Genomic DNA, 17,260 nt, shown 5'->3' on the forward strand with positions numbered 1-17,260 from the left:
ACATCTCGCGTTCGCATCATTTGCAGCTGGGGTGCCGCAGACACAGTAGCGTATTGGCTTTGCAGTTCCTGGCAGTAGATCTATTATTAACGTGTTTCCTGTGCTGGTCTCCGTGGATCCCTCTGGACTGGAAACTCGTTTTTTTTGTGGCGGAGCTGGGCCGGGGAGTTGATTAGACTGTCGATTAGACTGTAAGCCTGTGAAAGGGCAGGGACTGTCTCTATCTGTTGCCGATTTGTCCATTCCAAGCGCTTAGTACAGTGCTCTGCACATAGTAAGCGCTCAATAAATACTACCGAATGAATGAATGATATTTGTTAAGCACCTACTTTGTGCCGGGCCCAGTACTAAGGGCTGGGGTAGATACAGCCTGATCATGGAGTCCTACACGGGGCTCACAGTCTTAATCCCCATTTTACAGATAATAATGATACTGATGTTGGTATTCGTTAAGCGCTTACTCCGTGCAGAGCACTGATCTAAGCACCGGGGTGGATACAGGGTCATCAGATTGTCCCACGTGAGACTCACAGTCATAATCCCCATTTTACAGTGGAGGTAACTGAGGCACAGAGACGTGAAGTGACTCGCCCGCAGTCACACAGTTGACAGGTGACAGAGCTGGGATTCGAACCCATGACCTCTGACTCCCAAGCCCGGGCGCCCAGAGAATTGAAGTGACTTGTCCAAGATCATTCATTCGGTCATATTTACTGAGCACTTACTGTGTGCAGAGCACTGTCCTAAGCGCTTGGAATGTACAGTTCGGCAACAGATACAGATAATCCCTGCCCAACAATGGGCTCAAAGTCTCAACACAGCAGACAAGTGGCGGAGTCAGGATTAGAACCCAGAACGTCATGGGCGGGGCAAAATGTCTCCCAACTGCGCCGAACTGTACTATCCCAAGCGCTTCGTACAGTGTTTTGCACATCCTAAGCCCGCCATAAGTACGACGGACAGATTGGTCATCACGTGTTGCATTTCCTTCTAGGCCGGTGTCCCTCCCAGCCCCCTTTAAAGCTAAGCGCTGAGTACAGCACTCTGCACACAGTAAGCGCTCAATAAATACCGCTGATTCCTTTAAAGCCATCCGCGCAGGTCGCTCGCAGCCGACAGGTAGTTCGAAGTAGGTCGTGATTCGCGGGCGTTCGAGTGTTAAGCCAGTGGATAACTCGCTTCTGGTTGAGTAGAATTGCCCGGTGCTGTTTTGGTTTTCCTGGTAGACTTTACCATCTTGGAGCAGCGTGTTTTGAAATGCGCCGTATAGGCAATAGTTTGCTCATTTAGAGGAGCTACGTTTGGTGGGGACACTTCTTTTTTTTTGGTACTGAGAGGAAAGGAGGAGATCAGAAATCACCCCCTTTCCAGTTGGGGAAAGCGTTCGCGAGGGAGTGGACTGAATGTTTGCGTTTACATTAACGAGCAAGGATTTGGGAAGAAATTCTCCCAATAGTAGTTTGTTTAAGATATAGGAAAAAGTATTCGTGGAAAGGGGGAGAACAGTTTGTATTCCATCTGGGCTTATTCTAGGAATTTGTTCTCGACTTCTGACTCTTTCCCTTAGTGCTGACTGTAGCTTATAATAATGTTGCTATTTGTTCAGCGCTTACTGTGTGCAGAGCGCTGTTCTCAGCGCTGGGGTAGATACGGGGTAGTCAAGTTGTCCCTTGTGGGGCTCACAGTAAACCCCCGTTTTACAGATGAGGTAACTGAGGCCCAGAGAAGTGAAGTGACTTGCCCACGGTCACGCAGCTGACGAGTGGCAGAACCGGGATTCGAACCCATGACCTCTGACTCCCAAGCCCGGGTTCTTTCCGCTGAGCCACGCTGTTTCTCATCAGTGATGATTCTCAGCAATTTCTTTTTTTTTTTTTTTTTTTTTTTGCTTCTTCTCTAGCATTTCTTTGTGTTCCCTTTACCCTGTACCTGTAATCGTACTTCCTGTTCAGGTAAGCTTTGAATCCTTACTGAACTGCAAGTCGAATTCTAAATCAGGTGCCTGGAATTTAGCTCCCTTTCATCATTTGACCGGTGGGAAGGGCAGAAAAACAGTACGTGAAAAGTTTCTCAAAACCTAGCAGTATTCAGACTCCTTTCAACTCGACTGCATTGCACTTTCCCAAGGGTGGAGGACAGGGCTCTGCACAGAGTGGGCTCTCAGTACCATCGATTCATCGATTACATCGTGGCTCAGTGGAAAGAACCCGGGCTTTGGAGTCCGAGGTCATGGGTTCGAATCCCGGCTCGGCCACTTAGCTGTGTGACTTTGGGCGAGTCACTTAACTTCTCGGTGCCTCGGTGACCTCATCTGTAAAATGGGGATGAAGACTGTGAGCCCCACGAGGGACAACCCGATTCCCCTGTGTCTACCCCAGCGCTTAGAACAGTGCTCGGCACATAGTAAGCGTTTAACAAATACCAACGTTATTATTATGTCTTACTGAAGGATTAAGGGTTTCCATCGGTGGTATTTATTGAGCGCTTACTTTGGGTAGAGAACTGTATGTACTAAGCGCCTAGAAGAGTACAATGTGACAGAGTTGGTAGCTACAGAGAGACAGCATTTGGTTTTAGGGCACAGATCTTTTTCAAAGGGTATTAACTTGACTTTTATTGTTCTTTAAGGAACCGCTGCCAAAGAAAATGCATGTAGGCTCCATCTTCAATGGAAGCAGCATTCATTCATTCACTCGTCTTTACTGAGCGCTCACTGTGTGCAGAGCACTGTACTGAGCGCTTGGAAAGTACAATTCGGCAACAAATAGAGACGGTCCCTACCCGACAGTGGGCTCACAGTCTAGAAGCGTGGCCTAGTTGAGTAGAACACGGGCCTGGGAGTCAGAAGGACCTGGGTTCTAATCCCTACTCCGTCACTTGTCTGCTGTGTGACCCTGGGGAAGTCACTCCACTTCTCTGTGCCTCAGTTACCTCATCTGTAAAATGGGGGTTAAGACCGTGAGCCCCATGCAGGGCAGGGACTGTGTTCAGCCTGACAAACCTGTATCTACCTCGGTGCTTAGGACAGTGCCTGGCACATAGTAAGTGCTTAACAAATACCACAATTATTATTATTATTTGTCAAGAGGCTGTTTGGGGGGTTGGGGAACCCTAGAAGCAAATGCTGGTGTCTAAAAAAAATATATATAGTTCTATCTCCCTTTCACTTAGGGATTAAGCGAGTAGCCCTCAAATTTATTGGCTTTCCTTGGAAAATATTTAAAAGGTCTTTTGGTTCATTAATTGTTGTTGTGAGATCACCTGGACATCTTCAAAGCCACGTGTAGTAATCTTCGAAGAAGGAGGGTCAGCCCTGTTATTCATTCAATAGTATTTATTGAGTGCTTACTATGTGCAGAGCACTGTACTAAGCGGTTGGAATGTGCAATTCGGCAACAGATGGAGACAATCCCTGCCCATTGACGGGCTTACAGTCTAATCGACGGGCTTACGTTCACCACCGCATTCTCATTGTCATCCTAACTAAGGAATGCTGAATTGGTCTGAGTGCGGGATTTCCCAGAAGATTACAGAATCCCTCGCTTCCTATTCCTTGCCCCACGGCAACACGATGCGCCTTTTCTTTTTTAATGGTATTGTTTAACGCTTACTGTGTGCCAGCCACTGGACTAAGCCCTGGAGTAACTCCAAGCTAATCGGGTTGGACACAGTCCCTGTCCCACGTGGGGCTCTCAGTTTTCATCCCTGTTTTACAGATGAGGGAACTGAGGCTCAGAGAAGTAAAGTGACTTGCCCAAGGCCACCTGGCAGACAAGTGGCAGAGCCGGAATTAGAACTCAGGTCCTTCTGACTCGCGGGCCCATGCTCTGTCTGCCAGGCCACGCTGCTGCCGGACCCCTTGGGCTCTGTGTGCCACACTTTCTCCTCCTTTCACTATCATGGCCTTCGCTAAGCCCGTGCTCCGTGCCAGACACTATACGAAACGCTGGGGTAGAGGAAAGCTAATCGGGTCAGACACATTTCTTGTCCCCCCTGGGGCTTACAGTTTAAGTAGGAGGGAGTAGGATTTAATCCTCATTTTACAGATGAGGAAACTGAGGCCCGGAGAAGTAAAGGAACTTGTCCAAGGTCACAGAAGTGGCAGAGCCTGCATTAGAACCCAGGTCTTCCGACTACCAGGCCTGTACTCCTTCCACTAGGCCACGCTGCTTCACTATTAGTATTTTCTTGTCCGCCTTCCCCGAAAATTGTAAGCTCCTCGAGCGCAGGGAAGAAGTCTTGCCACTGATGAGCTCCAGAACCGTTGGGAGCGCAGACTTGGCCGCCTTTTCTTCTGGATCTCCATTTCTCAGCTCATCTGGATTCCGGTGACAACTGGTTCGTCTCCCTGGCCCCCAAATCTCTCACCGCTTCCAGTCGACTGCCCTTCTCGTGTGTTGTGCAAGCTCAAGTACTCTCCCCGCTCTACGGATCAGTCTCCGACGCCCGGTCAGACCACTTTGTCCCAGAGCAGGACTTTGGCTTACTACTCATAGAGACCGCAAGCGATCGGGGAATAGAGTCACTGACCTCTGTTCTTCCTCCTTCCTCTATCCTGAGGTCTGTTGATTAGCTCTCTTTTGGGATCCCCACTGCTGATTGAATTAGAGGTGAAGGTACAATCTTCCTCCAGATGGACCCAAAAAATCTCCATCGTGACGTTATTCCGGTCGCTCATATTTACCGAGCGCTTACTGTGAGCAGAACACTGTACTCGGTGCTTGTCTCGTCTTATGCCGTCGAGTTGTTTCCGACCCACAGCGACACCACGGACACATCTCTCCCAGAACCGCCCCGCTCTCCCTCTTCGGTCGTTCTGGTAGCGGATCCATAGGGTTTTCTCGGTAAAAATGTGGACGCCGTTTACCACTGTCTCCTTCTGCGCGGTAAACTTGAGCCTCCGCCCTCGACTCTCTCCCGTGCCGCTGTTGCCCAGCTTGGGTGAGTTTAGACTTGTAGCAGATTGCCTTCCACTCGCTAGCCACTGGCCAAACTAGGAATGGAGTGGGTAGGCCTCGGCTTGAGGCTCCCTCGCATAGCCGAGACCGGTAGAGGACTGGAAACTCTCCGGGTGCGACCCTGAGAGGTGACTCAGTGCTTGGGCGAGTGCAGTATCACAGTTGGTAAGCATGTTACCTGCCCACAAGGAGTTTATGGTCTAGAGAGAGACACAGACATTCATTTAAATTATGGATACGTACGTGAGTGCCGTGGGGTGAATAAAGGATACAAATCCCAGTTCAAGAGTGATGCAGAAGGGGCTGGGAAAAGGGGAAACGAGGGCTTAGTCGGGAAAGACCTCTTGGAGGAGATGGGATTTTTAATAAGGCTCTGCCGTCGGGGAGAGCGATCATCTGTGGGATAGCAAGGGGGAGGGAGTCCCTCCTTAGAGGCGGGACGTGGGCGAGGGGTCGGGTGGTGAGATAAACGAGATCAAAGTACGGCGTGTTAGAGGAGCAAAGTGAACCTGACAGAAAATGAAGAGATAAGGTAGGAGGGGACAAGGTGATCGAGCGAGCGCTTTAAAATCAATGGTAAGGAGTTTCTGTTTGGGGTGGAGGTGGATGGACAACCCCTGAAGGTCCTCGAGGAGTGGGAAATCACGGACTGTACGTTTTTGTAAGAAAAAAGAAATCTGGGTAGCAGTGGGAAGAATGGGCTGGAGTGGGGAGAGACAGGAGGCAGGGAGGTCAGCAAGAAGGCTGATATTCATTCATTCATTCATTCAATAGTATTTATTGAGCGCTTACTATGTGCAGAGCACTGTACTAAGCGCTTGGAATGGACAAATCGGTAACAGATAGACGGTCCCCGCCCTTTGACGGGCTTACAGTCTCATCGACGGGCTTAATATAGTAGTCAGGATGGGACAGGATAAGTAAAGTAAAGCGGTCAGTAAATCCTAACAAACGACTGAATGACTGGAGTGGGGAGAGACAGCAAGCTGGCTGAGGCAGAAGTCAAGCAGAATAAGAGAGTAGTAATCGTGGCTCAGTGGAAAGAGCCCGGGCTTGGGAGTCAGAAATCATGGGTTCGAATGCCGGCTCTGCCACTTGTCAGCTGTGTGACCGTGGGCAAGTCAGTTAACTTCTCTGTGCCTCAGGTACCTCATCTGTAAAATGGGTATTAAGATTGTGAGCCTCACGTGGGACAACCTGATGACCCTGTATCTACCCAAGCGCTTAGAACAGTGCTCTGCACATGGTAAGCCCTTAACAAATACCAGCATTATTATTTAAGCCCTCACTATATGTTAAGCACCGTTCTAAGCACTGGGGTAGATACAAGTTAATCAGGTGAGACACAATCCCTGTGCCATGCTGGGCTCACGGTCTACATATAATCTAAGTGCGTTATGCTAGTATATTATCTATAGATATTTTTATATTGACATATCATTCAAGTATGATTATCCAAGGATAAGTGTTTGGAGCAACCTAATAGCATTTTTGCTGGAGAGGAAAGGGCGGATTTTAGCAGTGTTGTGAAGGTAGAATCGACAGGACTTGGTGTCCGATTGACTAGGTGGGTTGAGTGAGAGGGATTGTCAAAGAAAATGCCAAAATTACAGGCTTCCGAGACAGGGAGGGTGACTGTGCTCATGTCTCCAGTGATGGGAAAGTCAGGAGGAGGACAGGGTTTGGTTGGGAAGATGAGTTCTGTTTGAGATTTGCAGAGTTGTCCGGAAAACAGGAGGGAATGCATTACTACAGAGAAGGAGAAAGAGCAGGGCTGGAAAGGTAGAGATGATAGTTGAAGCTATGGGAACGGATGAGTTCTCCAAGGGAGTGGGTGTAGATGGAGAACAAAAGGGGACCCAGAACTCACACAGTTAGGGAATGGAAGGCAGTGGAGAGGCTTGGCAAAGGGACTGAGAATGAGCGGCCAGAGAGAGAGGAGGAAAACCAGGAGAGGACGGTGTCGGTGAAGCCGAGGTTAAATGATGTTTCCAGAGCAAGGGGGTGGTCCACAGCCTCAAAGGCAGCCGAGGGGTCGAGGAGATTTAGCACGGAGTAGCGGCCGTTGGATTTAGCAAGACGGAGATAACCGGTGACCTTTGAGAAGGCAGTTTCTGTGGAGCGAAGGGTGTGGAAGCCAGATAGGAGGGGAGAGAGTTGGAAGAGAGGAAGCGGAGTCAGCCGGTACAGACAACTCGCTCAGGAAATTTGAAGAGGCATGGTAGGAGAGAGATGGGGCGATAACTAGAGGGAGCGGTGAGGTCAAGGCCGGCGGGTGGCGGGGTTACGCGGGGGAGACGTGAGCGTGTTTGAATAATAATAATGATGGTATCTGTTAAGCGCTTACTATATGCCGGGCACTGTACTAAGTCCTGGGGGTAGGTAGATACAAGCAAATCGGGTTGGACACAGTCCCTGTCCCGTATGGAGCTCATAGTCTCAAGCCCCATTTTACAGATGAGGGAACTGAGGCATAGAGAAGGGCAATGGGTTGCCCCAAGTCACACAGCAGACGAGGGGCGGAGCCAGGATTAGAATCCGGGACTTTATGATTCCCAGACCCTTGCTCTATCCACTGTGCCGGGCTGCTAAGCGGTGGGGAAGGAGCCATTGGAGAGCGACAGTTGAAGGTGGTGTTAAGGGAGGGGGAAAGTGCTTTGATAAGATCTGAAGACATTGGGTCAGAGGCACAGGTGGAGCGGGTAGATTTTGAGAGGAAGCAGGAGAGGGTGCTGAGAAAGACGGACAGGACCGGGGGAGGTTTGAGGGGGATCACGCCTGATGATTTCAATTTCCTCAGTAAAGTTCTCGGCCGGGTCACTGGGGACAAGAGATGAGGGAGAGCGAAGGGGATCTGAGGAGGGAGTTAAGCATCTGAAATAACTGGTGGTGGTAATGGTCCTGGGAGTCGATAAGGACGGTGAAATAATGTTGCCAGGTGGAGGAAAGGGCACAGTTAAAGCAGTTGAGGTTGAAATTGTGATGGATGAGGTATCTGCATTTCTGCCGGCAGTGCTCTGCGTCTCATGCACGGGAGCAGAGGAACCGTACCGTGGAGGTGGTCTGCAGTTTCTCAGATCAAGTGAATCCACTCTAGAAAAATTGAGTTGCTTCTGAGAGTGTAAGTTTTTAACTGAAAATTAGAGATGCGTGAGATTGGTCTAATTGATCTTTTCTAATAGGAGCAGCTCGGTTTCAAAAGTCAGGAGAAGAAAGTAACGCAGGCCAATTTGAACCGCCGTGTGTTTCGACTCTTTTCTCCACACAAAATCTGGAATACCACTACCCAGGACCTTCCCTAGCAAATTCCCCCTCTAGACTGGAAGCTCACTTTGGGCAGGGAACATGTCTACCAAGTCTGTTACATCGTACTCTCCCAAGCACTTAGTACAGTGCCCTGCACCCAGTACCTGCTCAGGAACCATGATTGATGATAGGTTGATTGACCTGAGAACCCTGAGAAAAATCAGCCTGTAGGAGAGTGCTTTAATGGCTCAGTGGAAGGAGCACGGGCTTGGGAGTCAGAGGTAGAGGGTTCCAATCCCGGCTCCGCCACTCGTCAGCTGTGTGACTTGGGGGAAGTCACTTAACTTCTCTGTGCCTCAGTTACTTCATCTGTAAAATGGGGATTAAGACGGTCAGCCCACGTGGGTCAACCCGATTATCTTGTATCTACCCCAGTGCTTAGAACAGAGCTTGGCACATAGTGCTTAACAAATACCGTTATTATTATTATTCAATGTAAAATTCTAATTTCAATATGCATCGTTTCAGCCTGCAGGTTAAAGACTGTTAGTGTCCATGTAGTTCTCTTAAAAAAAAGTAGTTCTTGGGTTTTACAATGAGCTCGATAGAATCACCATGAACTCTTCCAGAGACTGTTTCAGTGCCTTGTACTTTTCTTGCCTTTTCTCTGCTCCTAAGCTTTATTTTCCCCCATTTGTCTTTCTTCCTATTAGTACTAGTCATGGTATTAGAAGAATAATCAATCATCATCGTAATCATCATGACATTTAAATGCTTTTGTGTACTAAGCTCTGAGGAAGATAAAGATAGTGAGGTTGGATGCAGTCCCTGGAGGGAATAGGATTTAATCCCCATTTTACAACGAGGAAACTGAGGCCCAGAGAAGTGAAGTGACTTGCCCAAGATCACACAGCAAACAAGTGGCAGAATGGGGATTAGAACCCAGGTCGTCTGAGTCCTAGGCCTGGGCTTTTTTCCACAAGGCCATGCCGCTTGCATTGTTAGAACTAGTAGTTTTGACCTAAATGGAAACAAAAAGTTCTCTCTCTCCTCCCCGTACAAATGCAGTACCGTGGCTTCTGTCTGATACGATTATATTGTATCTATTCCAATCCTCAAAATGGTAGTTGGCCCACATTAAGTTATTAACAAATACCACAGTGATGATGAGATGATTATGCCTATTCCTTCTTTTGACCTCAGCTTGGCAATTCTGGTATTGAGCTTTAGTATGGCAAGGTCTTCCCAGGGGTCTGTTTCTCCAGACAGTATGATGATGATGATGATGATGATGTAGAAGAAGCTCAGAACTTCCTATGAGATGAGCCCTAGCTGCTTTGGCCCGGTTTTGCCCTACTCTAGGGGTGGTCCTGCTTTGATAATAATGACTGCGGTATTTGGTAAGGCCCCTCTCAGGATGGCACCTGGAGAGTTTCCAGGACTCTCCCGGTCTCGGCTACAGGAGGGAGAGTCAAGGAGAGGCCTACCCATTCCATTCCTGGCTTGGCCAGTGGCTAGCGAGGGGAAGGCCTTCTGCTCCAAGTCAAAACTCACCCGTGCTGGGCAGCGGCGGCACGGGAGAGGGTCGAGGGCGGAGACTCGAGTTGGCCGCGCGGAAGGAGGCGGTGGTAAACAACTTCCGGCTTTTTACCCAGAAAACTCTCTGGATCCACTGCCGGAACGACGGCAGATGGAGGCGGGGCGTTCTGGGGGAGATGCGTCCATGGAGTCGTTAGGGGTCAGGGACGACTCGATAGCATACGACAATTTGTTACTACGTGTTAAGTATTGGGGTAGATACAAGGTCATCGGCTTCCACGTGGGGTTGACAGGGTAAGTAGGAGAGAGAAAAGGTATTGAATCTCAATTTTGCGGATGAGGGAACTGAGGTACAGAGAAGGAAAGTGACTTGCCCAGGGTCACACAGCAGACAGGTGATGGGAAGGGAAGCAGCCTGGACTAGTGGAAATAGCCCGGGCCCGGGAGTCAGGGAACCTGGGTTCTAATATCGTTGTACCACATACAGAGTTGGTATCGTACGCTCCCAAATTCTTAGTACGGTGCTCTGCCTACAGTAAAGTGCTCAGTAAATGATCGACTGAATTAGAATTAGCAGACACGTTCCCTGCCCATAATGAGCTTACAGTCTAGAGAAGGTGAAGTGCGTTGACCACTGTCGAGGGAATGAGTGCTAATAATGATAATGATAACTGTGTTATCTGTGAAGCGCTTACTATGTGCCAAGCGCTGTTCTAAATGTTGGGGTAGAGACAAGGTAATTGGGTTGGACACAATCCCTGTCCCATGTGGGGCTCACAGTCTCGTTCCCCATTTTCCAGATGAGGTACCTGAGGCCCAGAGAAGCAAAGTGACTTGCCCCGGGTCACGCAGCAGACACGTGGCAGAGCCGGGATTGGAACTACGGCCTCTGACTCCCGGGCCCCTGTTCTTTCCACTAGGCTGTAGCTCCCATCTCTGTTGACTGAATGCGTTGGAGCAAATCTGCCGAATGAAATATCAGCCAAGCAGCACATATACCTTAAAGCCCTTCCGGGGTTCTGAGAGAGCGGTTGGCGGAAAGCGAGGGGAGGGAGCGTTGACGTGTGTTTTCTCTTCCGCAGAGTTCACAACGTACAATGGAGGAGGGATGAACGGCACGAGTAAGACGATGATGGATTTTTTCGAGGAGCCTATCCCTGGCGTGGGAACCTATGAAGACTTCAATACCATCGACTGGGTGAGGGAGAAATCCAGGGACCGAGACCGGCACAGAGAGGTAAGGGAATGGAGGCAGCCACGCGCCCAGAGATGAGGGATGGGAGCCGGGGAGAAAATGGGATAAATTTCTCACTCTGTCTTTCCCTTCCTTGAAGGGTCTACTTTTCAGACCTAACCTGGGTCTCCAGGCCTTTCTAGCTTCCAGAGGCTTCAAACTTAATTGTGAAAATGTGTCCGTTTATTGTTGTATCGTACTCTCCCGAGCGCTTAGTACAGTACTTGGCACATAATAACCGCTCAGTAAATATAATTGAATGAATGATGAATGAATGAAATCGTCGATGCTTTATCACTGCTGCCGACCTACTGTTTTGAGATCTGAGAAGCAGCGTGGCCTAGTGGGAATAAAATAAATAAAATTGTGGTATTTGTTAAGCGCTTACTATGTGCAAAGCACTGTTCCAGGCGCTGGGGGTGCAAGGCGATCAGGTTGTCCCACGCGGGGGCTCACAGTTTTTTAATCCCCATTTGACAGATGAGATAACTGAGGCACAGAGAAGTGAAGTGACTTGCCCGAGGTCACACAGCTGCCTAGCGGCAGAGTCAGGACACGGGCCTGGGTGTCAGAGGACCTGGATTCTAATCCCGGCTCCGCCACGTGTCTGCTGTGTGACCTGGGGCAAGTTACTTCACTTCTCTGCCCCTCAGGCATCCCATCTATACAGTGGAGGTTAAGATTGTGAACCCCATGTGGGACATGGACTGTGACCAAACTGATCAACTTGTATCTACCCCAGTGCTTAGGACAGTGCCTGGCACATAGTAAGCGTTTGCAAGGACCTGGAAGTTAGAAGGACCTGGGTTTTAATTCCAGCTCCGCCACTGTGTGACCTTGGACAAGTCCCTTTGCTTCTCTGTGCTCACTTCCGTCATCTGTAAAATGAGGGTTGAGACTGTGAGCCCCGTGTGGGCCAGGGCGTGTGCCCATCCTGAATGGCTTGGTTCTTCCCCTGCGCTTAGTACAGTGCCTAGCATGTAGCAAGTTCCTAACAAATGCCATTAAAAAAGCATAAAAAATTTTAAAAAGATCTACCACCAGTCCATCCCAAATGTGGGAATTGCCACGTTAAAGAAACCACCTGCTGTAATGCCTACACGTGCAAATTATTCTTCTGATACAGTGTCATACTGTATCCAAATAAGTTCATATTGTTGGATGAACGCTCCCTAACAGGGTTCTAGTCAAGACATATAACGCAGTCACACACGATGGCAGAACTGGGCGTTTGAATTTGACCCGGTGCTAGAATATTTTCTTTACCTTGAGCATATTGTCTTTTGGTGGTGTTTTGCATCATGAATGCGTTATTTGCGTCAGTCAACATGGTGTAGCGGATAGAGCACGAGCCTGGGAGTCAGAAGGTCATGGGTTCTAATCCCAGCTCCGCCACTTGTCTGCCGGGTGACCTTGGAGCAAGCCGCTTTACTTCTCTGGGCCTCAGTTCCCTCATCTGGAAAATGGGGATTGAGACTGTGAGCCCCACGTGGGACGGGGACTATGTCCAATCCAATTTGCTTCTATCCACTCCAGCGCTTATTATAGTACCTGCCACATAGTAAACACTTAACAAAATACCATCGCTATTATTATTATTGTCATCGGTGCTTTTTAAAAATGCACTTTGCACAAGTTGGAGATCATTTCTATTAGGTCTGATTCCATCCCTCACGACGTTCTCATAGACACGGTAGGAAGGACGGGCCTTGACCAGACCGGGTTACTAATGAAATTAATCATTGGAGTATTTGTTAAGCATTTACTACGTGCCCAATTCTGGATTAAGTGTCGGGTAGAAACAGATAATCGGGTCGGGCACAGTCGACCACAGGCCTCGCTCTCTAAGTAGGAGGGAGATCAGGTATCGAGTTCCCATTTGACAGAGGAGGAAACTGAGGCCCAGAAAAGTGAAGTGACTTGCTCAAGGTCACACGGTGAGATTGGAACCCAGAGGCAAGATTAGAACCTAGGTCCCCTGATACCTAAACCCAGACTCTTTCCACTAGGCCGCACTCCTTCTCTTCGGGTGCCCAGCTGGTTAGGGAGTACAGGCATATCCTAGGCTAAGGGCCCTCCGTGATGGATACAATCCGGGGATACGTACAGTTAGCGATTGATGCCTCGACAATACGAGACGCCAGAATGGGGCAAATTAAGGGCTTTCACCACCGGCTGGGATTTGCATCAATTTAAAAATCAATATCAATTTATAAAAATGAATAAAGAAGACCCCGAGGGAGCGAGTGTGAAGAGGTGTTGAGAAGGAGTTGGCCCGCTCCAAGGTATTTTGTGAAGACAAAAGGAAGACTGTTCTTCAATGTAAGTGGCATAAATTCTTCACTACAGTTGAAAACCACCACCCCCGTCAGCAGAACAAGCTTCTGCTTCTGCAGCTTCCTGCCACGATTTGTAATCATATTACAAGTTATTTAGTCAGCATTGGAATGTCAGGGTTCGAATTTGTTTCATTAAGATGAAACAATCGTGACCTAGTGGAAAGAGCACAGGCTTGGAAGTCAGAGGATCTTGATTCTCATTTTCACTCTGCCACTTGCCTCCTGTGTGACCTTGGGAAAGTCACTTAACTTTTCTGGGCCTCTTTGCTCATCGGTAAAATTGTGTCCATTTTCCCTCCTATTTAGACTGAGCCCCTTGTGGAGCAGGGACTTAACAATATAGTAATTATGGTATTTGTTAGAGAAGCAGCGTGGCTCAATGGAAAGAGCCCGGGCTTGGGAGTCAGAGGTCATGGGTTTGAATCCCATATCTGCCGCTTGTCAGCTGTGTGACTGTGGGCAAGTCACTCCACTTCTCGGTGCCTCAGTTACCTCATCTGTAAAATGGGGATTAACTGTGAGCCTCATGTGGGACAACCTGATGACCCTGTGTCTACCCCAGCGCTTAGAACAGTGCTCTGCACATAGTAAGCGCTTAACAAATACCAACATTATTCTTATTCTTATTAAGTGCTTACAATGTGCCAACCAATGTTCTAAGCACTGGGGATAGATACAAGGTAATCGGGTTGTCCCACGTGGGGCTCCCAGTCATAATTCCCATTTTACAGATGAAGTATTGAGGCACAGAGCAGTTAAGTGGTTTGCCCAAGGTCACACAGCAGACAAGTGGCAGAGCTGGGACTAGAACCCAGGTCCTCTGACTCCCAAGCCCATGCTCTTTCCACTAAGCCATGCTGCTTCTCTATACAACTTAATCAACTTGTATCTACCCCCTCTAGACTGTGAGCTCGTTGTGGGCAGGAATGTGTCTGTTGTTATTATCTTACTCTTCCAAGCAGTTAGTACAGTGCTTTACGCACAGTAAGCGCTCAATAAATATGATTGAATGAGCGAATCTACCCCCAGAGTTCAGTTCTGTGCTTGGCAAATAGCAAGCACTTAATAAATGCCATAATTTTGTAACAGTACCTGCCACATGAAGAAATTTTACACTAGTTTTCCAGAAGTTGTAGAATAAATTCTAACCTATACCATGTAAGTCTATGGGAAAATGAATAATAATAATAGTTATGGTATTCATTAAGCTCTTACTATGTGCCAAGCACTGTCCTAAATACTGGAATAGATTAGAGTTAATCAGGTCAAACACGGTTCCTGTCCCACACAAGGATCACAGTCAAAGTAGGAGGGAGAACAGGTATTGAAACCCCCTTTTATAGATGAGGAAACTGAGGCACAGAGAAGTCAGATGACCTGTTCAAGGTCACACAGGAGGCAAGAGGTCGAGCCGGGATGAGGATCCAGGTCCTCTGACTCCCAGGCCCGTGTTCTTTGCACTAGGCCACACTGCTTCTCAAAATATAGCCATTCACGGTATATCTATATTTTTGAGAAATGCCTTTTGGCTGAATCTTGAAGTAGGCGCATAAGACAACTCTCACGTGTATGTAATGTATGTTTGCTCTCCTCAGCGCCCATGTATGCGTGTGTTCTCAGTGATTTATTTTGTTCACTCTGTCAATATTTTTGTGAGTCTTCCTCGCTAGCATATAAGCTCCTCATGGGGAGGAAACATATCACTCGTCCTCAAAGCCCGATATAATGCTCTACACCGTAATCTACGCTCAAGTGACCGCGTGTCAACCTGGAAGACAGAGAAGCAGCATGGCCTAGGGGAAAAAGGCCGGGCTTAGGAATCAGAGGACCCGGGTTCCAATCCCGACTCCGCCACTTTATCTATTGTGAGACCTTGGGCCAGTCACTTCGCTTCTCTGAGGCTCAGTTTCCTCAACTGTAAAATAGGCATTCAGTACTTAAACTGTGAGCCATATGTGGGTCAAGGACCGTGTCTGACCTGATTTCCTTGTACTTTCCCTCGGTGCTTGATCCCTAGTAAGTGCTTAACAAATGCTACTTAAAAAAGGGGAAAAAAAGGCACCTTGAAGAATGCTGTCCACAGACGGGAATATGGCTTTTGCAGGCAGCAGCGGCACATCATCTTTGTAAGCAAGATGAACTCCTCTTCCATTCTTTGGTTACCTCTTATATGTTTGCTTTTGGGGGGAGTGGGAGGCCAGAAAGACAAATGAATGACCAGCCACCTCGCCCAACTCTACGTGGACAGTTACTGCTTGTCGTTTGAAGGACGCGGTGGCCATTTACACAACCGAGACACCTCCACTTTGTTAGGCAGGTGCAGGGGTTTCAAATTAAATGAAAGTCTAAAGCGAGATCAAGTCAAAAACACATCTCTTTAAACCTGTTAAGATATTGATCCTAGTACAGTGGCTAGTTGAGTTTTTGTAGACTCACGAGACAAATTCTGAATGGTAGTTCAGATATCATTTTAGAGAATTTATAATTATAAATTTATAATATTAGAGAAGCAGTGGGCTCACTGGAAAGAGACTGGGCTTCGGAGTCAGGGATCATGGGTTCGACTCCCGGCTCTGCCGCTTGTCAGCTCTGTGACTGTGGGCAAGTCATTTCACTTCTCTGTGCCTCAGTCACCTCATCTAGAAAATGGGGATTAACTGTGAGCCTCACGTGGGACAACCTGATGACCCTGTATCTACCTCAGCGCTTAGAACAGTGCTCTGCACATAGTAAGCGCTTAACAAATACCAACATTATTATTTGTAATTTACGATGCATTGATGAGATGATCAGAATATCGTTTTAAATTGTAAAATGCCAGGATCATATTGATTTTCAGGGGAGAGGAAAATAAATGCCGGAAACGATGACATCTGTTAGGTAACATGGCCCGGTGGATAGAGCACTTGCCTGGGGGTCAGAAGGACCTGGGTCCTAATCCCAGCCCTGCCAGTTGTCTGCTCTCTGCCAAATTGGGCAAATCAGTTCATGTCTCTGGGCCTCGGTTAGCTCATCTGTAAAATGGGGATTCAGACTGTGAGCCGCATGTGGGACGTAGTCTGTTCCAACCTGATTAGCTTGTATCGACCACAGTGCTTAGTAGAGCATCTGGTACATAGTAAACGCTTAAATACCATAAAAAAGTTCCAACTTCTAGGAATTCTACAGATTACCTTGAATACTATAAAAATGAAACAGTATTTTTGAGTCTTTCTTATCTTGAAAATGGTCTCAAATAAGAAGCCAGTTGGCAATTAACTTTGGAAATCCTACATCAGAAACCAGGCCCAGAGAGGTCAAGTAGCTGAGCCTGGATTATTCCTCAAAGCAGTGCAATTGATGCAACTTCTGAAGGGGCTGTCTGAGATGAGACTAGGATGCCTTGGGTGTTAGCTTAGTCTCAGAGGGCAGTCCCGAAGAAGCAGTATGGCGTAGTGGATAGAGTACAGGCCTGTGCGTCAGAAGGTCCCGGGTTCTAGTCCTGGTTCCCCCACTTGTCTGTTATGTGACCACGGGCAAGTCACTTCTCTTCTCTGGGCCTCAGTTCCCTCATCTGGAAAATAGGGATTATGACTGGGAGCCCCACATGGGACGGGGACCTGTGTCCAGCCTCATTTGCCCATATCCACCCCAGCGCTTAGTTCAGCACAGAGAAAGCACTTACCAAATACCACAGTTATCATTATTGTTAGGATGAAAACATTAGAAGCTTTGCAGCAACATCCATGAGCCACCTTTTCGAATCCATCTGTAGACATTCGAGCACCCAAGGTTTCCCTAAACTTGCCAGCTGGGTAAAACGCCCGGAACCCAGAATGGCTTAGTATTTAACCCGGAATGTTTTTGCCTTTTCAGAGAAGGGTCGGACGCGAGACCGGACGTTCCTTTACGAGAGCGGGATGCCGAATGAACCGACTTCCCCGAAGAGCTTTGCCCCGGAGTTT

General features: G+C 48.1%; 1 protein-coding gene and 2 non-coding genes across 6 annotated transcripts in view; 2 read left to right on the forward strand and 1 right to left on the reverse strand.

The window, feature by feature from the left end:
• CLCN5 (chloride voltage-gated channel 5) overlaps positions 1 to 17,260 on the forward strand; it is a 120,836-nt gene that overhangs the window by 81,766 nt on the left and 21,810 nt on the right. For all 4 annotated transcript variants that reach the window (XM_029067374.2, XM_029067375.2, XM_029067377.2 and 1 more), the window contains one exon: positions 10,826 to 10,980. In XM_029067374.2, coding sequence (XP_028923207.1) covers positions 10,826 to 10,980 — 155 coding nt within the window. The remainder of the gene's footprint in view (positions 1 to 10,825; positions 10,981 to 17,260) is intronic.
• LOC114813055 lies at positions 4,952 to 5,089 on the reverse strand. The gene has a single exon (XR_003760667.1). It is a non-coding gene; the product is annotated as a small nucleolar RNA SNORA7 (small nucleolar RNA).
• On the forward strand, positions 9,611 to 9,748 carry LOC114813033. The gene has a single exon (XR_003760644.1). It is a non-coding gene; the product is annotated as a small nucleolar RNA SNORA7 (small nucleolar RNA).

Source organism: Ornithorhynchus anatinus, chromosome 6, assembly GCF_004115215.2.
Source record: "Ornithorhynchus anatinus isolate Pmale09 chromosome 6, mOrnAna1.pri.v4, whole genome shotgun sequence".
Classification (NCBI taxonomy): domain Eukaryota; kingdom Metazoa; phylum Chordata; class Mammalia; order Monotremata; family Ornithorhynchidae; genus Ornithorhynchus; species Ornithorhynchus anatinus.